This window comes from Bemisia tabaci, chromosome 4, assembly GCF_918797505.1.
Source record: "Bemisia tabaci chromosome 4, PGI_BMITA_v3".
Taxonomy (NCBI): domain Eukaryota; kingdom Metazoa; phylum Arthropoda; class Insecta; order Hemiptera; family Aleyrodidae; genus Bemisia; species Bemisia tabaci.
The window spans coordinates 61982257-62004363 of NC_092796.1; the positions used below are offsets into that span (position 1 = coordinate 61982257).

Here is a 22107-nt window from a genome sequence, read left to right on the forward strand (position 1 = left end):
TAAATATCCCAAGTTTCAACCTTCACAACCTCCTACTCTCATCCCAATTAAAGAGTGCCTATTTTGGTCACTTATTCCTGTCCCCAAAGTTTTAAAAGCCAGAAATTTTCTGGACAGTTAATGGGGAATCAATTGTCAAAATTCAAGGTAGGTCAAGATTAAGTTGTACCTCACAAATTTTTCACATAATCAGAAACATTGTATCATGCTGCTTCTGGAATAAACCTCTGAAATTTTTCAAAAAGGGAATGGAAGGAGTATTAGTTAGTGCCAAGTAAGTTGATTCACTAGTCTATCTCCAACTAATCTACTACCTTTTATTTTTCAGTTAACGAGTACAGATGATCCAAAACATGGAACTCTGCCAGGCTATGCATTTTACTTGCTTGTAGTATACTTTTTGCAACAAAAAGGCTTTCTGCCCATTTTATCTGAAAAACCCAGTCTTACTGGTGCTGATTCGGAAGGAACTTGCAGTAAGTTTGGTTGTTTACTTGCTTTTTCTATTTATATACTGTTCTCTTCTAAAATTCCTACGTAAGCTAGAATCTCTCCATCTGATTAAATTGTCTGTACATAATATGAAAGGACTGCATGCACAGTATCAAGAAATTTAGCGCCAACTACATTTTGACTTTATTTGATATGATGGTTTCCTATAGTCTCCTAAGCACAATGTGCTTTTAAAATCAAACTGTCTGCATGCCAATCTCAAGGAAAGCAAGGCTAAAAAGTGAAATGGTCAGCCCTCACACTTGTGTTTTCTAGTGAAGGTGTGAGACTGTTGGTACGTACGTTTTGACACTGCCCCTCGCTGTTATCATTCTGAGAGAGTTGATTCTTTTCGTCTGTCTTATCTTCCTGGCTTGCTAGAAAGCAAAAGATCACCCAGATCACAGATAAGATGTTGCAATATTTCTTTCACATATTAAATGTAAATATGCCAAAAAATTCCCTTTTCAGTCCTGCTTTTCTTGTCCTTTTGTGTGAGAAGAGTACTTTATTTTTTTTTTCTCAAAAACCAACCACCTTGATACAAAAGGGTTTCAGAGTAATATCTTATTGCGCCAATGTAATTACTATGCCAATGTCAAGCTCTTTATTTTCTTTTTCTTTTTTTAGAATTTGAGAAAGTGGGTGACTGGCAGAAGCCAAAAGAATTAGATAACCCAGCAATTCTTTTTACAATGTGGCGAGAACTGTTTAAATTCTACCTAGTTGATTTTGAAATGGCCAAACATGTGGTCGCCATTAGCAGCCAAAAACCTGTTCTAAAGGAAACCTACAAATGGGGAGGAAAAAAACTGTCAATTTTAGGTATGTACCATTTATCCCTTTTTGTATTAACTAATAAGAACCCGGTATATTTTTAAGGAACTAGAAATTTCATGTCTCAACCCTTCCTTAAGGTTTGCTTTGACACTGCATAATGCCCAGCAGTAAATAGGCTTGTTGCAAACTTTTACTAGAACAAAAATAATAGTTGTTTCTATCAGTAAATGTCTCAAAAATCATGATGAGGGCATTGCCAAAGTTTGAAATGCACCCCTAACTTTACAATCTGCGCAAGAAATTTGCGTTTTTTGAGCTTCCCTCTTCAAAAAGGATATCACGGCACAGATGAACATTTCATTTGAGGAGTCGTTCCAATTAAATCTTTCGCAATAGCAATACCCAACATAGCCGAAGCTTCCGCGCGCAAATCACAATCAGGAGCACAAGGTCAACCAAAGCGGATCTTCATCAACACGAAGTAATCGTTAATCTAAACACGCTAGGTTGTTAACAAATAGTTAGAATCTCGTCCAGGCACATGCTTTTCGGTAGATTGGTGTCAGCCTTGTTGGATATTTTGTAGAATACTAATGCACAGGGGTTGAATGGAATGAGTCCACTAACGAAAAGTTCACCTGTGCCGCAGTATCGTTTTTGAAGCGGGAAGCTCAAAAAAACGCAAATTTCTTACGCAAATTGTAAAGTTAGGAGTGCATTTCAAACTTTGCCAATGCACTCATTGTGATTTCTGAGACACCTACTGATAGAAACAACTCTTACTTTTGCTCTAGCAAAAGTTTGCTACAGGCCCATTGTCTGTCTGAATCTCCTCTCAAGTATTCAATGTATCCACACTATATTATATTGTATCTGTCGCAGGCAATTCGCAATCGCCGGCAATTTACAAGCTGGTGGTGGATAAATATAGGAAATCATAAAATTCAAAAATAAAAGAACGAGATTAGAGTGCTGATTATGTTGCCTGTAATGTGAATAGACACTTTTACATCCTGAAAAACATGGCAGGAATATGCACACTTAGAAGAGCGTGTAGTGAACTCTGTGACATTAGTTGGATTGAGATCGGACAGGCAACTAAACTAACGTCGTGACAAAACGTAGAGTATCACAAAAAATGAAGGCGCTTCAAGCCGAGCTCATACTTTTGAAGACCATAACCCTCAAAAATTGCATTATGCCGATGCGCATCATTGCAATTTATTGAAACAACGTGTGAACCGCTTGCAAATTGCCGGCGATTGCTAATTTCCTGCGACATTTCAATTAAGAAGCAGGGGCTGATAAAAACGTTTGAGAAAAATATCTATAAAACTTATTACTGAACTTAAAATATTTCTCGTACAGGTGGTTTAATTTAAGTGGAATCACATTTTTAATGGAACTAACATTGAATGTCTTTACACCTCTTCGTGATTTTACTTTTAAGTTTGATACTAGCATTATCTTCCCATGCTTTGATATCAATATATAAATGTATGAGTCAATTTTGAATATGATATCTGTAATTTCTCTGGTCAGTAACTTTGTGAACCTAATAAATGAAGTTTATTCACCTCCTAATAATTACTCTTCAGCAAATTGAAAGATAAATTTGTGTTACCATCAAGCTTTTGAGAATGTTTTTATCCAAAGTGGATAAGCACAAGTCATTCTGTAAACTCTGTAATAGTTGAATGGGAAACTTCAATTATATTGTCTTCTATTCGCATTCTGACCTGATTCTTTATTTGGTCTCCTATGCAAGCAATTAGATCCCATGAGTTGATAGAGGTAAGAACTCAAACTTTCCAGTTCATGTTTCCTCCTCCGAAGAACTTCTAAAAATGTGGCCGGTTTTGGGGCTCTTGAAACCAAATTCAAACCGTGGGCCAAGTGACATTTTATGAAACCCTTATTCTCAGAAAAGTATGCAAACAGTTTTAGAGGTACAGGGAATCAAAGTTTTTCTTGGGGGGGGGGGGGGGTTAAGGATTTCTGTATGTCAAAATGGGCTGATTTGTTGCGTGAGTCAGCATGGCTTTAAGTAACCCTACTTATTCTTTTTTGCAGATCCATTTTCATTGAGGAACATAGTTGCAAGGACAGTTTACCACGAAGCTTGTCATAATTACATCCTAGGATGTATGATTTCAACTTTAGTATACTATTCAATTCCTGTCACCAAACAAGGACCCATTTTCAGCTACATCAATGAAGATTTTGATGCTTGCGCTTTTGACTGCTTTTACTCTGTTGTGGATAGGTACAAGAAGATACAAAGATGCCTCGTGGATCAAATTCTCAAATGCGATCTGAACTATCAAGAGAACAAGGACAAAGAAAGTAAGCACATTGTAATAAAATACAATTCTAGTCAGCAATAAGTAGCATTAGCAGTGATAGGAAAAAATGGGTGTGGGTTAGATAGTGTCAAGTGGAAAATAGGAATCAATAAAGATACGATACTGCCAGATAAATTCTCATGAGAGAAAGCCTATAAGTAAAATATTATATTGATTCGTAGAAGTGCTTTTGTAATCTTTGTCACGGTTGGGCCAAAACGGATTTTCTGTGTGAAAGTAACGGGAAGAATACTGAATATTTGGCCAATGTATCTGCCCAAAAGTGGATTGTAACACATGCCCAAAGCACTCTTTTTGGGTCAAAAAAATCTCCAATTTTCTACTTTTAATGCTTAACAATTTCCCTCAAATTAGGATTCTCATTTTCCCAGTGAATCTTGTAATTACTGGAAGTTTCAACGAGGCTGTGGGCAGTGGCAAAAAATTGCAAGAATAAAATGTTTATCCTTCGTACACATTGTTCCTACGCCCTTTTAAACAATGCTTTTTTTCATTTTAAGTAAAAAAAGTTGCATTAATTCAAGGAAAGGAGCCGCTCATGCATGGGGATGCACCTCTCTTTTTATAATGAAACAAAATTATGGTGGAATCTACAATACATTTATATCTTTCTCTTCAAGTTGACTCTTATCTGCAGGATTTAGTATTGCAAAACAAAAAGAATTCATTTAGAAGGCTGTTGTTAGCAATAATTCTGCTTTTAAGTAGGGGTCAAAAGGGGCTTCCATGAATTAAGGAACACAATACATTTTAGGTCCTAACATCCCCCAACCCTCCGTAATGCCTTTTAATTATGCAGTAGATCCTGAAAAACTCCACTGGCTCCTGCCTGCTTGTGCCTCTAAAACATTGAGAGCTATCCATAACTTGACAAAGGGCAAGGAGGTTTCATTACTCTTGCTTCCTTACACTTCCTTGGTTTCTCACATTCTACTGATTTTTTTATACATATCCATCTCCTAATGTATTTTGCCACTGGAGATAAGGATTTATCAAACTCACCATGAAATAGATACCCTTGACCATAAAAATTTCCAATGAATGTAATCACCATAGCAATAGCTCAGAATATACCAATAATTCTAAGAACAAATCAATTAAAATTTTTTTCATGATTTTTACTCGAAAATAACTAAGCCCTGCGGTATCCAAGAGCTCCATTGTAAAATTTCCAAGCTTTTAAATACTTGTTAAGGTGTTTTGTTTAAAAGTGTATTATGAATATGATTATTTACTCGATATTTCGTAAGCACATAAATTTTAATTCTCCCTCTTTAATACTTTCTCTTAATCTAGATAGCGTGCAAGAGCCCTCTGGAGAAATAATTGAGCCACCTGAGTGTCTGTTTGAGTGGCAAGATTATTTGATGGAAGCACCTATTCCACTTTTTAAATCTTTACCTCCTCGTAATGCATACATCAAGCTCGCAGTAACCAAAGTACAAGCAGAACTCATGATAAAAGCTTTGAAGCAAGATGCTTTGAGCTTCAGTTTTTGTAGAGAGGTTTTTGTTAATTGTAAGGTAAGAGTACATTATATCTTCTCTTCCCTTTTTACCACCTGATACTTTTACTGTTCTTCTCTGAGTGTTCCAAGATGTGTGATATTTTTGTGGTTCAATGTTTCTTGTTACTCACCCAAGATTGCAATTCATATTTCGACTCATACAAGAGAATTAATAAGTTTTCTTCAGCAGTTGAAACAATATGAAGCAGGCAGAACAGGTCCAAGGGTAGACCAAAAAATAATGCCTTCGGTTGTCCCATTTCTTGTCAAAATGAGTTATTTGATCTTACTAAGTGACATTCTATTTTTGAAATTGTCAGCTCGCTAGAAAACTCAGGATGAACTTCCCAGATACATGCAGTTTGAAATATGTAATTATCAAAAGAATGTAGCTAATTTTGTGCAGGAAGTTCAAGGAAAGGGCAGTGTACAAATTTCTGCAATTTTTTCTCTCTCTCTCTCTTTAAGGTAATTTGCACCTGGCAATCAATCATAATTTCTCAACATCCTCAATTCCATGATCTGGAATGGTAATAGGAAAGGAGTACAGATAGGTAATCCTTGCCCTCTCTTCTAGTGAAGTTTTTGTTCAAAAAGGGTCGGAAAAGTGATGTTGACAGTGTTATGGGATTTAACAGGATCCACTCTTGAAAATATTATAATGTGACAGCAAAGTTCATTAGCTTAATCATTGTGACTCTCTTTATATTCTAAAGGGAAGAAGCAGAAAAATAATTAATTAAGTCTGGACCAATCAAGTTTTTTCCTGCACCTTGACAGTGCGCAATCTTATTCTAGTTTAGGCACTGCAGCGAAAATCGACTGATTAAAGTTTTAAGTTCTCTCTGGCCGGTGTGTTTTTCACACTGATTTTTTGCCCTTGACTTCCTTTATCTAATATTTAATTACCTTTTTTATGGCAGGAAGTACCAGTATACTGTGCTGGATGTCAGCAAGAGGGACATTATAGGGATAAGTGTCCAGATGAATATCTTCCACCCATGGGCCATGTTCCTCCAGCCAAGCCAGATGCACTTGAAAAGCTCACAAAAGTTTGCAAAGCTGTCCAGAGTAAGCGTTAACTTGTTTATTTTACTTGATTCTTACAAAAATTTTCATCAACTGAAGTATATTATAGATACAGAATAACAATTCTAAGTAAGATGAATATTTTTCTAGGCATTTGGCTCAAATTAAACTGGCGATTTATTTTTTTTTTTTTTAAATTTGCCACAAAGCCAACAATAAGTTTTAAGTGGATTTTTAGTGATGGTTCTGATAATTACCTCCGTTCTCTGGATCAGTTTGGTTTCTCCTAGGTAGATAGGAATTTTTCCTTAAAATCAAGGTTTTCTGGGGAAAATCAAATTTTCCAGGAAATCTGTACAGGATATTGAAAAACCAAGGTCATTTTTTAATTCAGCCACCAATGATACTCCAATGACCTTGTATTGCATTCCTATCAAATTTTCCCTCTGTCCCCAATCTTGAAGTTTTTCTAGTTAAAAGCCTCCTTTCAAGCTTGTAAAGCTCATCCAATAGTTTTGCATCAGTATAGATTGGATAAAAAAGTTTCTCCGATGTCATACGGAAACAATCCTACCTAGTTTTTACTGCTGAAGCTGAAAAAACCCCTTTTTCATGAAATCAACATGCCAAACAATCGGATAAGTATTTACATGGTGGTCTATGAGCGGAAGGGGGCATTTAATCAAGAAGTCTTTGATATCAGTTATTGAGGAAAAAATTCAAGAGGCTTGCATTACTTGATTCCATGTGTATTTATAGCTGCTGAATCCAAAAATGACCTTGACTTTTCTGAACAAATTTTCTGAATAATTGAATTTTCTCTTGGGAAGCTCAATTTTTAGGGAAAATTCTGCTTTTTTTGAGGAAAATTTCGAGGAAAGTTTGAAAAAAGAAAGGTGATTTTCAGAATCAGTGCTGAAAAAATTTCCGGCAAATTAGTTATCAAGTTTGTGGCTAATTGAACCCGCGTTGAAATACCAGTGTTGTCAATGGTTGGGCCAAAAAAAATTATCAAAACGAAAATTTTGAAGATGACTTTCCCCCCTCCACTGCTAGCTACCTCTTACTGTTACTGATTTCTGCAGTTTTCTCTGCCGTTGTGCCTGCAATTGAATTTTTGATGCAGTGCACCACATAAAATCCTGGCATTGCTGTTGTCATGCTTTGTTTATGCCAACTTACAATCAAGCTCATGGAAATCATTTTCAAACCTACTCCCATTCAAAGATTCCTTCCGCATCTGGTTTTCTTAACGCCCACATTCCACCCCCATCATTCTGGCTATTGTAATTAGTTTCGATGCAATAGACGTTACTTGAATCTAAAATATGAGAGTTATACATAAAAATATTATCATCAGCTTGCTTGAAAGTAGCAATTTTTATCAAATTTCCAGCAGTGCCCCCCCCCCCCCTCCTGGGTTCCTGGGGATGAAGAAAAAAAAACCATCCAAAAATCCCATTTTAAAAGTATCCAACTAAAATGGCAGTATTTCCACTAATAGATGAAAGTCAGCTATCAAAGTAGAATGTAAATATGCATGAAATCAACTGGTAATGATGACTCATTTCTCAACCAAGCGAAGAATTCAATTGTTTCCTCACTGTCCCACAGAAAAAGTCCAACTTTCTCAAAATGATCTTTTCATGCGAGAAAAAGTACTCAAAGAGCTTGAAGGTTACATCAACGAGAGGTTTCCTGAGGCAAAATTACACTTGTTCGGTTCATCTGCTAATGGTCTTGGCCTTAAAAATTCAGATCTTGATATCTGTTTATTACTCAATAATGATGAAGTTCTAAAGGTAAGCTTCAACAAGCAGGTTAGAATATTCATTCATCCATTTGTTTATTCTTTGTAATTTTTTACAGGTTGAATTTTAAGGGAGTATTAAGTAATCTATGTGAAGATAAAGTATGAATAAAGTTTTTTCTGCATACATGCTTTCAGTGAATACATTTTAGGCTGAATAGGTATGTTATCAGTTCAATACCTGAAAATGAAGAGTCGAGTATTAAACGATTGTAAAATGGAAATTTAATGTTTCCATTAGTTTTCATTTGTATTGAAATGATGTATTAAAATGTATCTACAGGCAGTTAGACTAACTATTGAGAATCGCTCGGATAACATTTTATAATGGCATGATTGATCTGCTGTGCTAAAGAAAAACGCCATATGAGCTCTCAGAAGTTGCCAAAGTTCCTTTGAAAACCCGAATTTCTCATTTGAGGTTAAGTAAGTTCTGTGTGAATGTTTCATATTCTACATACATCTGTATCGCATTCTGATTGGAAAGCTTAGAAAATTAAGAACAATGGATATGAATCTCAAACAAAGTAACCTACATAACCTCCAATCGACCAACAAAAACATATCGCCAACGCGCTGCCGCCAAGTATTCTTCCACTACGCACTCCGCCGCCTTATTGATCGTGACCTGTACATTCGAAACCTACAAGCGCGCAGTTCAAACGCTGTTTTAGGCCACCCTAATTTTTGGCCTTTTCGAGTAAAATTTTCTCCCGTTTGCAGTCATGAAAAAAAATTAGGAAAAAAACTGCAAGCTTCACACTCACTACTTTTGAATGACACAATAAAAAAATGACTTAACTGACTCATTGTGTATAACAATTTCCGTGAAAGTTTAAAATTGTGTTGTATCTTTAATAGTCATGCAATTGATTTTTTTTTCTTTCAGAGTATGGCTGTTGCAGATTTTTTCAATCAGCTATGTTCAGTTTTAAAGGCCAGTAAAAGTGTATATAACGTTGTTCCAATCAGCACAGCTAAGATTCCAATCCTCAAGTTTGTGCATCGCGCCTCCCGCTTGAAAGGAGACATAAGCTGCAGTAATTTACTAGCCTTAGAAAATACCAAACTTCTCAAATCATATTGTAGTATCGATGATAGAGTTTCGGCAAGTATATTCTCTCTCAGTTTTACAATCTTGTTTTCTATAACCTTCTACACACATATCCATAGATATAAAATTTTACTTTATTTTCTTTTTCTTGGTCTTCTTTGTGCCGTTTTCCTGATAGAGGCTTTGAATTAAATATTAATTCTAATACAGTGAAACCTCAATAACTCGGTTTCCATCGGGACCGAGGAAATTTACCGAGTTAAGTGGGTTACCGACTTATGCGAACTGCCGCGCTTTTTTAAATTTCGCGCCCTAAATTGGACAAACGCAAATGTGCGTGTAGAGTGACTTATAGGAGTGTTTTGCAGAGTCATGTGATCGAAGAAAATGGTACTCAATAGTAAAATTTCATGAGATCCACTTGAAATTGCGTGTTGAAAGTGTCAGGGCATCATGAAGTCATCGGGTTATTCGTTTGTTGGGGTGCCGCGCGGTGATGCGCCGCGGCCGCCCGGGCGCTATGGCGGGTCGTTGCACTGAAAATGCAACGTAACAATACTCGCTAAAATCCTCGAAAAACCCTGCGGGCATTGCCCTTCCCCCCTCCCTGGGGGGAACGGGGAAGGGCAATGCAAGATGGTAGGGGGAGAGGGGTTGGTGGCGACTGGACCTGTCAACTCATCGATGCGTGAAATCGCTTAATTATGCATGCGTGTTTTCATACGCGCGCGATAAGACAAACACACGGTATCAGATAACCTATTCTCTACTGTCCTCATCTTTCGTGTTGTTATCGAGTGCTTTTGATTCCTTATCTCTCGCACTGCGCTGCGCTCTCTCGGAGATTCGCTCACCCTTCATGGCGTAACTTGACCCGACCCGCATGTAAACACTACCTACGCTTGATCACGGGTGACGGTCGAAGAAAAACAGATGGAGATGGAAAAATTTCACCGAGTTAAGCGGTTTCAGAATCTGACCAAACCGAGCTATCCAGACTTATTTAGCATTGTGTTATATGGGTATTAAACGGGACCAGGCGATTGTACTGACTAAAGCGGATTACTGGCTTATCCGGGAACCGAGTTATTGAGGTTTCACTGTATTGCATATTGCTTTAACAGTTACTTAATAACAATCAGGCTTAAATACATAGAAAATCTTTTTTATTACATTAAAACGATAATTATGTTGACTTATCACGGTTGCGCATCGCAGCTAAATGCTATCTTCAGGGTTTAAGCACAGACTTTTAACACATATTGTAAGACGAAAAAAAACGATAAAAGCACAAAATAGCAAAATAGTTCATGCTATGACCAACGGATTAGTATATTGTGTGATTGTTTCATTGCATCGTTGCACAAATCATGTTGGACATACTTGAATTTGCACCTTGTGTAATAGTTCAGTCTCCAGATTACGGCAGACACGTTCTCTTGGAAACAGTTTTAAATCAAATTTCACTTTTCTATGTCTATTACAATTCTTCACGTCTAATGTATAATATTTAAAGTAATATTTATGATTCAAAATGTGAAGTATTTTTTTTTTTAATTTTTCCCATGAACATTCTCTGCTTTCTCTTGCTGTGTAGATCATGTGTCAAATGATGAAATATTTAATGAAATCCTGCAATGTCTGTGACGCATCAAGAGGTAGCTTATCATCCTATGCCTACTCATTGATGGTCATATACTTCCTTCAGCAATGCTCTCCACCCGTAATTCCTGTTTTACAAGAGGTAAGACATTTTTACTTTTCTCTTGCAGTCATGACTGGATTGATGAGCAAAATTTATCCATAAATTAAGTGTGCTGTAGATAAGACCTAAGACAAAATCTGGAACAAAAATGGAAAACAGCTATTAGAAGTATACATATAGGTACTGTGTATCCCAATGTATCCCTTTTTTTTCTGAACCAAAGATGGAAAATTTTGTGCCAATTTTTCATTGAACTAGGTATTTCCAGCAAAGGTGCCGAGTTTTCCCAGGAAGTGGTTCCAGGAAAGAAATTCTCACAAGTAATGTATGTCCATCTCCCTCTCCCCCTCCCAAAAAACATTGTATGAAAGGGCGCATACTTCCACTGCCGTTGTTTAGTTTTCCGTTAATTTTTATCTACTGAAACCTTCTAGAAATGTAACTTTGGCAAGGAGGCAGCCTATCTTCTGGGAGAAAATTTTCTTTAACTTTCTCCAAAAACTAAAACCACGTTTTTCTACAACGTAAGACATCGGAACTTTAAGACGCATACTCCTTCAACTTTGAATTTTCAGAGTCAATCTGGCACCAAAATTTCGAGATTTTTTTATGCATTTGCAGAAAGTTGTGGAAAATTTTGCTCCAAGAGACAAGGTCGTTTTTCACAGATCTGATTACAAATTAACGCTCCTTGACCCTGTTGTGAAAATCCGGCATTCTTAAGGCAAAGTAAAGTGGTAGCATGCCATAAAAACGGCAGCAGAGAACATCTATATCATATCTGACAGACTTTTTATGCAATGTGTCAGTCGCATTGAATTTTCGGAAGGTTGTAGTATTGTTTTTCTGAAGTAGACTTTAATGAAGAAGCAAAAAATATCGTTAAAAAGTTTAAAAAATCATTCCTACAGGGAGGGAAAGCTAATTCAAATCCGGCCAAAAAATCGAGATGTATGTAAAAATTGTATGCCTTGGGATCCAAATTTTTAATGGTCCCTAATTTTAGATGTATGCACTGGTCAGAGGATTCCTAAATGGTTGGATGCACAGAACGCAGGCTAGATTTTTTTTCTCTTTTTTTTTTCAAGAATTCTATTTAACTTCATTATTTTGTTTCATATCAATATTCAACCTTTTATTTTCAGTTGCCGCCGCCAAATCAAAAGACAAGTATAGATGGCTTTGAAGTTTCATATTACAAAGATATTCCAAACATTGTAAGTAACCATCCCTCTTATTTGTATCTTCAAATTGGTATTGGAGATCAAAAACAATTTGTGTAACATGTTGTCTCTCTTGAATATTACATGAATAGAAAAAAGTTTGCAAGGTAAAACAAGAAAGGTTTAGTTCAATCTCGCTAAGTTGTACTACAAATAAGACAAAATCCTGCTTGAGTCAAAATTCTTTCAGTGCCTAGACAGCGCCAAAAGGCTCAATGTAAGTAAACTAGAATTAAGACAAATTCGTGACTTTTGCAACAAAGGAAAAGCTACTTAAGTTGAAGAAATGTTCAGGGGAATCCCAAAAAAATGCCATTTTATACATGAAAAATCATGTATAAAATGGTTGTACTTAAGAAGAGGAACAAAGTTAGACATAATTCAAACAAATATTTTTGAAGGCAGTATAGAAGAAAGAGATTCCAACTTTGTGACTTTTGATGTTTGTCAGTGATTAGTTGATGTCAATGACACCTCTTATTTCCAATTTAAGAATTTTTTTCAAGAATAATTTTTTATTTTTGATTCTCAGATTGAACTTGGGAATTTGAAAAACTTAGAAGATTACAGACTTAAAGTTGAACATTTTTTAATTTGACTATCAAGAACTGAAGAGAAGTCAATTAAAAAGATAGATTTTGACAATTTACTTTAAAAAATTCAAAATTTATAAGGCTCAGGTGTATCAACCTGTAACTTTTCCTCTTAATTTACTTGACCTTTGATATGTTTTCCTTGTGCTGCTCATTGTGCGTACCAAGGCTCTGCTAGGAATCCCTTTAAAAATTAAGAGAAGATGTTTCCGCTTGATTCAAATTTTTCAGAGTATTCTGGGGTTTTCAAGGCTGAAGATAACAAATGAAGGTTTTCAGAACATCAATGATCTAATAGAGATAATGCCAAGGAGATACAAAAAAAAAGAAAAGAAAAGAGAAAAGTGAGTCAAATAAAATGACAAATAATGAAAAAAATATTAATAGCATATTAAAATAATACCTAAGCCAAAAATGTTGATTAAGTTTTCCTTTATCTTTTTATTAAACTCAACAAATGCTTTAATTTGTACTTTGCCTGATTGTTAATGTAATGGCAAAGGGAATTTAAAAATTCCTTTTTCCAGTTCCAAATTCCTCTCCATTTATGTATCAGCAATTTTAAAGAAATTTCACCTTTTCATTATTTTTGGTTGACCTTCACTGTTCATATTTGTTGCAGGCTAAAGTTTGGCCACAGCTTGGTGCAAATAGCAAATCGTGCAGCGAACTCTGGTTAGATTTATTGGAATTTTATACTGAAAGATTTGATTTCAATCATCATGTCATCGCTGTACGCCAGACTAAAATTTTGACAAAACTAGAAAAACTTTGGTTCTCCAGTATCACGATTGAAGACCCTTTTGAACAAACTCATAATTTAGGATCAGCGCTATCCAAGAAGAGTAAGTCTTATGAATAATGACTACAACATAATGCTCTAATCAGTAACTTTAACCAATGAATGATTGGCGCGCAGCTATTTGCTTCTGGTAGGTAGTTTAGTAAAAAAGGAAAACAAAAAGTTGATAAAATCTATTTCAAATCAGTTCCCATCAAGCAACATTGCTTGCTTTTTAAGGGGTGTCGAAATAAATAAATATGTCGAACAAAACCGCTCAATCCTACAATGCAAGCTCATTTTTTCATTTTCTATTTTTAAATTTTCACCGAATATTCTTCAAGCCAAGAAAGGTTCATCACAGAAATTTTAAAAAAATTACGTTGCTTGGCTATTTTTCCAGTCAAAAGGTTCAGTATGATAAGCAGGCAAAGTCACAAATTGAAATATGTGGTCTTTGATTTAAATATGATATTTATGGAATATTTAGTTCAACAGAGGATAGTAATTTTCCTGAATTGTTTTTCATGAAACAATGATTTCCATTTCTTGTAAGCACCAGATGTGGGCTGATGTAGAAGGTGAGTCAAATAAATTTGATTTGTGCTCCTTTCAAAAGAGATACTGATGATGATTTTTATTATTTTGTTTCTCAGTGTCTGTTTACATTCGCTCAATCTTCCAAAAAGCAAGACTCCTGTTTTCTATGCCGCCATCCATTAGTAGTAATGCCTCACCTGAACTTTTAGTGGTATGTTTCCTTTTTCATTGTCCTCTTATTATTGTCTTTATTACATTTTTTCATGTTCTCAAATGTGACTTATTTATGCTGAAAGGAACTATGTTACATGCAAACTAGTGTTGGGATGAGGGTTCGTCCGAATCATCTCGAAGATTCGGTATTTGGTTTCAAAATGCTCAAACTCGAACCTGAATCCGCGAATCCTCTGAAATTTCAAAATTTGCCTCATGAAGCCAAATCCTGAAGATTCCCGAAGATTCTTGAATTGCATTGAATATCGATATCGTCTCTCAATCTCATCAATCTCAAATTTCGACCTATTCCAGAGTGTTCTTTAGCAGTAAATATCTGTATAGATACTCACGACGTCGAGATATCGCAACCAGTATTTGTTTACCTGCGTAGTGATAAAAAAAGTACTGAGTTTCTGAAAAGTGAAGGATTTGCGACAGACTCAGATTCAAGGATTTGAAAGTTAAAATTTGGGATTCGGATGCGAGTAAATTGAGGATTTGACTGTACCTCAAAGCAAACCCTGTGCACGCAGTTCCTATCAGCATAATTACGTCCAATTTATGCATAAACCCTAATCAGCCCAACTAGTGCAGATGCTAAACGTTCTCTAATGTTTTAATTTTTTTTACAAGAAAACTTAGCAAAATTTTGCTTTACAATTTTGCAGTATAGGTTAGGATTTTTTCAGTATATTTTTTACACTATAAGAGAAATACACAGAACGTCTCAAAGCCTTATGTTGCTCAGTTTTTCTGTCAAAAAATGAAAGTTGGAAAGCATCCAGGCAATGTGAAAAGAGTAGCTAAGCTTGTTTTGTTCAAATTTATCCAATCATGCGTATGAAGGGCTAAGTGAACTGTAAAAGGTTAAAGCCGGTTCTACTTTGAAATTTCCCCCTAAAATCTCAAATCTTTTTTGTGTAGCTTGTCGTAGTTTAGTGGACACTTGCGGTTTTTAATGGGTACTTGTGATTTTCAGCCAAGGTTTGCAACTTTGCAGGTGTTCTTGTTTGAACCTCATACATCTCTGTTTCAAAACATGTAACTTTTTTATCAGGATCATTTGAATTAATCTAAACATAAAATAATTTTAAAATCGAGAACAGTCACTTGGTTTCATTTACTTTTTTACTGGAAGGGTCACAAATGTATCTTAAACATAAATCTCTTTTGCTTTAGGACCATTATTTTAAGCACAGGAGTCTCGTCACGAATGGTCCACCAATAGGAGAACGTGCTTGCCGACATTGTGGAGTCATCAAACATCTAATGAGAGACTGTCCTGAATTGAAAGGGAAGAAGGATCTAGAACAAAACGGTGCGATCAATGAAACAACAGCTCTAGATGTTGATTTAGAAGGTATCAGTGATAGCGATCTAAATGATACAGGCTCTTTTACTTTAGACGGATCAAGTCTTCTTGAAAGTAGGCTGCCTTCCTCGCCAAAACCCTCTCCTCACTTTGTTAAAGAAGAGGGTGTAGCAGTTCATGTAGAGGAATTCATTAAGAAGCTAGCGCTAAACATGGGCGGTCAATCCCCTTCCCAGAGCATTCCACCAAGGTTAGAATCCCCTATGCAGTCCCCTAGAGTTTTCTTCTCCTCTACTCAAACTCTTGAGTCTGTCCCTGCATCATTCCAAGTCCATGCTGACAATATGAACATTAATTATTCAGTCCGGAGCCCACAAGTCTCAAGAAATCTTTTTCCCGAGCACATTCAGTACAGTCCACATGGGTCAGCTGCTAGTGTAGTTGGATCTCCTATGATGTCACCTCAGAGGCCAATACCACCCAATTTTAGTAGAAATGCTAATGTTATAGGTCAAATCTCCAATCATAATGTTTTTGATCCAAACTTTCGGCCCTTACCCAAAGAGGAGCCTAATGGTATGCCTTTGCATTATGAAGAAGTAAAAGCATGGAATAGGACACTCAGAGCTGAGCCCCTTTCCGGTACCCCTGTCAATGATTTCAAAGCATGGTTTCAACAAGCACAAGTGGACCAGAAAATGAAAGAATAAATGTTGATCTACAACTCAAAATTATGTCACAATGATTGTAACTTTAGTCCGTCAAGATAGACGGAACCCTGGCAAATTTGAACCTCTTAAATCACAAGATCAAATGGACTGCATTTTGCAATTTGGACCTATAAATTCTGGCTCATCTGAAAAAACACATATGTGCATAGGGAAACTAATGGCTCATACGTTGTTTTTAAACTGGGCTGGAATTTATAGGTCCAAATTGCTAAATGTAGTCCAATAGTGGACCTACTATTTTTATTCACCCAGTCACTGAGTCAACTCTTCTTTGCACTAAAGCTTGAACATTAGCTCCTTGCTGATGTTAAGTCAGTACCCTTAGGATCTTTGCTTTCCATTCTGACTGCGGCAAAAAGCGCTCGCTGCACTGCATCAAGGACTAGTGCCCCCATGCAATGTAGTTTGTGATATGCAATGACCCATGAAATGTGAACAAAAATAAGGCATAGGGTTGATTGCATGGGTTGTCCAGATGCTTCTTATCTTGGTCAAACCATTTGAACTTCCCAACACACAAGTCACCAGCAGCTTTAGTGCATTTGAACTGAGAACAGACCCCCATGTTTGTAAAATACCTATTGCATTTCTGTTAAAGGATCAATCGTGTTCCGTTTTAAAGTTGCCAAAATGTTATTTTTCATGCACCATTGCTGAGTGAATGAATTGAAGAGAGACACTTTAGTGTTCATTTTTTAGCGGAAGGAGCAACAAATTTTTTCCCTCTCCTTTATGTTAGTATTTCTTTTAATAATTTCATTTCATTTTCAACTCATAAACCCACCCTTTGTCTGTCACATTTTATCATTTTGACCAAAGCAAATGTTGAATTTTGGAGGCATGGCGGTGTTCAACAAATCATTGATCTAATCTATATTTATTTGACTAATTTTTACAATGTTTTACTGTTATCACCGATTTTAAGTGTATATGTATTTTTACGCTGATTTTAGAATCTTTTTATCATACATTTTAGAAAAAGCCAGAGATTTCATTCTCAAACTGTGAATATTTTCAATTGAAGTTTTAGAATTTTATTTCCTTTATAAGTTGTCCCTAAACTGATCCAATTTTGGATCAAACATAGATTCGTATTGAAGGATTCACAAAATCTTGTTCTGAAGTAGTATTTTGAAGAATCATTCAGTAAATTTTGATTTGAAACTGAATATTGTTTTAAATCAGTGATTTTTTATGCTGATGAATTATTTCAGTATGTTATTAATTTTCCTTTACTTTTCCTCTCTCTTATAAATTTAATCCAGTTAGCCTTCATGAAAGAGCCATCTTAACATTGGTACACCCTTTTGAGTACACACCACTGTGGGAAATAATTTCTAAGAGGTTTCAATTAAAATTAGCACCCAAAATAGTCGATCAAATTTATGCATGAATTGATAAACATATTCACATGAAGTGGAATAATGTTATTTTTTTAGCAATTTCAAAGAAAAACCAGTAAAAATTCCAGGTAATAAATGTGAAACCTGACCTTAATAAAATGTTTTGACCCACTTTTCATGCTTTTCAGTTGTTACGTAGGAGATCAATCTCATGACAAAATGATCTCCAACAGCAAATTTATGTTTTATTTCAGACTCTTAAAGCATGTTTATTTAATTGGCATATGCGACTTTACAGACTCAGAATATAAGTGATCATCCACTTTATCATTAAAATTATAAAATGTCTGTCATGAGAAATTATTTTTCATTCTTTTTACACCTACAATATATGTACAATTGTATAGCATCTGCAACTGCATGTTTTTCATTTTGCATGTGCCAAAAAAAGTTTCCTTGAGTCTGAGTATGCTACAGAATTGGGACTGCCCCAGTGCAATCATTGAGAAAGCAGTTGGGAAAAATTCATACTTTTTGGTCTCCATAAACTCACCTCTTTTGCATGTAAAAATAAACAATGAGTAGTTTGAGCACTTAAGGTGAACCAAAGTGATCTCAGAATGAAAACTACGTGCTACGTTTCATTGCTATCCAGCTGGAGTCTTGATAATGAAATAGTTCAGTCACAAAGCTGGACAATGAAGACAGTAGAATCAATTCTCATTGAGACTATTAAGTCATCAAATTTGTGAAGATTCATTGTCAATCTACTCAGAAAATTAGGCCATCAAACATTTTTTATGGTCTTTTTTTTTTGTAAGGGAAAGAAATCTTACTGCTATCTCTCTCACACGTAAAATGTCAGTGACTAGTGTCCGTTTCTCTAATTTTGGATAGGTATAAACAAGCAATAAATCTTTACAAATTTGAAACAATTTTACTCTGTATTTATGCTGCAACATTTCGTGGTTCGGATTTTCTGTAAAATCTAAGTTTGTGATGATTATTCTATTTTTTAGACACCTACTGGGTGTGGCTGTTTCTGTTCCTAAATCACTTAGAGTCACACTGAATATGTCATGTTTAATTGAGTGTAATTTGTGAAAATTAATTGTCAATTTACCCAGAAAATTAGGGCAACAAACATTCTTTATGGACTTTTTTTTGTAAGAGAAAGAAATCTTACCGCTATATCTCTCTAGTGGGTCTAAAAAATTGAACATGGATGTTGCGGTTGCGCTTGAGTTGGTTACAAAACTGAACCAAATCCTATGGTATAAAAAAAAATATCTCCAGGTTTTACCAGCACCTATTTGTGACAACTCTCGGCTTGCTAAAAAAACCTTTTAGTAGAAAGAATATCGACAGTGGATAATGGTTTTTTTAAATTTTTTTTTTTTGTCAATGTTTCTTCCTTGGTGAAATCAAGTTCAATAAAAAAACAGGAAATTAAGATGTCACATTCTAATGACTTCTCACTCAGTTTTCAATCCACTATTATTGATGCTATTATTGCTTTTGTAGCTTCAATATTGCCTGTTTTTCCAGATTCATGGTTGTACTTGTATATTATCAGGCGGTAATGTTGAATTTAAAATCACTGAGTAGATCAATATTACTTCTTCTCTCAAACTGATGAATAGGAAAAAAAAAAAAAAAAAAAAAAAAAAAAAAAAAATTAAATTGTTAAAGTATTATTATTTTTTCTATTCTCAGTCCACTTACAAAACAAAAGGGTTTTTCAGCTTTGTTAGTCTTGACAAACATTGTGCCCTTTTTTAAATGTTTTACTGCGTTTTAATTTTACTTGATCTATATGCAGTGTACCTGAAATATTTAGTTTGGATTTACTCTTCAATTTGTTTTTCTTCTTCTCCACCTCCCCCTTTGTAATTTTATTGTGTTTTGAACCGGCTCCTGTAAATAAATTGTAATTTAATAGGTTTACGTATGCTGGCAATTGTTGAATGGTTTTTAAAACAGTATGATCTTCATACTTTGATGATTTTTTGTCCATGGAATCATTTGTAAAAATATACTGTTATGGGGAAATAAAACTATTGATGGCAATTTTACAAATTCCTGTTTTCCAGTTATTTTTTCATTCAAGACTTCCCAAAGTTCATGCTCAGTTAACAGGGTGTCTACCGGTCCCCAAAAGTCCCCAATTTCCCCGATTATCCCCGATTTTGGAAGGGTGTCCCTGATATCCCCGAAAGTCCCCAATTTTCTTGTTCAAGTCTCCAAAAAATGACAAAAATCGTCCTAAACACCGGCATTTTCAAATTTTCCCGCCAGCCGCGGCGGCGCGGCGCGGTATAAACAGGAACAAAACAACTGAAAAGTTACTTGGTTCTTAGTATGTTTTCATTGGTTCAACATAACTTGTAAAATTAATCGTAAAAAATACGCCTCTCAACGGTCTAACTTCTCCCTTTCTCTTACTATTTCGGGAAGAAAAGTCCCCGATTTTCTTGAAAAAAGTCCTCGAAAGTCCCCAATTTTGGTTTTTCATAACTGGTAGACACTCTGCGGTTAAGTACATTCTGTTGGTAAAATTTTCTTCACTTTATCGCCCCATTTTTATTAATGAAACTCACCATGTAGTCCACTCAAGCTAGCATTTTTCCGGGAAAATTAATCTGTATAGGAAGTTTCTTTGCGGAAACATGTAGTAATAAGCCACCAGAACAACGTTTTTTAAAATCTACCGCCATCGGCTGTCCGCTTCCGCTAAGGCCACCATCTCGAAAAAAAGAGGTGGGGAGCCAAAATACGCCGCCGTCGTCGACCGGTTTTTCGCTTACATCTAAAAAATAACCGACCTTACGGGAAAGTGTCGTCGATCTTTTATAAAAAGCACAAAATGTCTTATGAGAAACACTATCATTTATTAATTTGGGACTTCCAGTTTATATGATATCGTGGTAGTTCTCCGCGGCTGGGAAAGTCGAATTTTGCTTGACATCGCGCTTCTCCCACGAAATATGCAATTATAGCTTGAAAAGGATGTGTCTGAGTTAAAAAATTGTTCCTACTGAAATCAAAGAGCATAAAATTTCCAATAGAGCAGTGCATATTATTTCACTAAGGGCTGCTGCTACATACGGTGAGTCTCGGCTTGGCCGCGCTTCACGCATCGCGCTTTGCCATGATTTATGTTGTTTCTTCGATTAAAGATCTTGAATACCTACCTATTTAAACGTTTTCTCAAAATATGCTTCAACTAATAGGACTCTGTAATAGATCAACAGGAAATTAGGTTGAAAAATTACATATGACGCATGACGTTGCCTTGAGTTTTATACATTAATTTTTCAAGAATGATAGCAAATCTGAAATGTTTTCGGTTCGAAAAAAATTCAATTTTGATTTTGCGAGATAAATGATCTGGTTAATCTTAAGGTGATTCGACGGAGGTAATTTTTTGTGTCAGAGAGACGTGCGATATATCGCATCGATTTGTTCCATACTTTCAGCTTCTTGTAATTTTTTTCGAATTTTGAGACCGCACTTCTGTTGTCAGCACAGGAAAGCCGAAAAACCAAGCGGGGACGCTACTTCAATATTAAACTTCCATCGCCTTGTTGAGGCGCAGGGATACAACTATTTGAACTCTCCGGAACGCGTGAGGTATCACGCCTCGATTGAAGGCGTTTTCGAATCTTCTTCATTTACATGACGAGACTTTCCAATTTTGTTTGAATTATACTGTCGATTTCAGATCCTTTTTTTTTTACATAAATTATTTCGGCTTCTTAATTTTAAAATATTCTGGTAAAATTTTATTTTTGCGAACCAAAACCCTGGCTTTCGCGCCCTTAAACTACGGCCTTTTCGGTCGAAACTGTAGCAGCGCCCAAGAAAACCGAAAAAAAAACGCGGGGACGCTACCTCAATATTAAACCTCCATCGCCTTGCTAAGGCGCAGGGATACAACTATTTGAACTCTCCGGAACGCGTGAGGTATCACTCCTCAATTGAAGGCGTTTTCGAATCTTCTGTATTTACGTGACAAGATTTTCCAAATTTGTTTGCATTATATTGTAGATTTGAGTTCCTTTCATTATTTAGTTAAATTATTCCTGCTTCCTAATTTTTAATTATTCTGCAAAAACTATCCATTTGCGAACTACAACCCCGGCTTTCGCGCACTTAAACTCCGGCCCGAAAGGTCGAAACTGCAGTAGCGGCACAGAAAAGCCGAAAAACCAAGCGGGGACCCTGCCTCAATATTAAACTTCCATCGCCTTGCTACGGCGCAGAGATACAACTATTTGAACTCTCCGGAACGTGTGAGGTATCACGCCTGAATTGAAGGCGTTTTCGAATCTTCTTTATTTATGTTACGGTCAAAACCCGAAAACCGGGCAAATCGCGATGTGCCCGGGCAATACGCGATTAGCCCGGGCACATCGCGATTTGCCCAAGGCGTTTTGGGCACATCGCGAAATATTTTAAAAAACCGGGTTTTGTCCGGGCAAATCGCGATGTGCCCGGGCAGTTCGCGAAGTGCCCAAAGGTGATTTGGACAAATCCAAAAAACAAGAAACCAGAAAATAAAACCAGGAAAAAAGAGAAATGATTTCTTACCTACGGTGAAATTTGTTCCGTTGTGAATGAAA

The 22107-nt window shown here is 36.0% G+C and overlaps 1 protein-coding gene across 1 annotated transcript in view; it reads left to right on the forward strand.

Moving 5' to 3' along the window:
• Positions 1 to 19165, forward strand: part of LOC109031747 (terminal uridylyltransferase 4) — a 28228-nt gene extending 9063 nt beyond the window's left edge. The window contains exons 7-18 of the mRNA XM_019043472.2: positions 329 to 476; positions 1123 to 1317; positions 3346 to 3618; positions 4935 to 5161; positions 6069 to 6216; positions 7789 to 7976; positions 8874 to 9092; positions 10636 to 10782; positions 11889 to 11960; positions 13182 to 13404; positions 13997 to 14091; positions 15276 to 19165. Coding sequence (XP_018899017.2) covers positions 329 to 476; positions 1123 to 1317; positions 3346 to 3618; positions 4935 to 5161; positions 6069 to 6216; positions 7789 to 7976; positions 8874 to 9092; positions 10636 to 10782; positions 11889 to 11960; positions 13182 to 13404; positions 13997 to 14091; positions 15276 to 16118 — 2778 coding nt within the window. The 3' untranslated portion in view covers positions 16119 to 19165. The remainder of the gene's footprint in view (positions 1 to 328; positions 477 to 1122; positions 1318 to 3345; positions 3619 to 4934; positions 5162 to 6068; positions 6217 to 7788; positions 7977 to 8873; positions 9093 to 10635; positions 10783 to 11888; positions 11961 to 13181; positions 13405 to 13996; positions 14092 to 15275) is intronic.
• The last annotated feature ends 2942 nt before the right edge of the window (positions 19166 to 22107 follow it).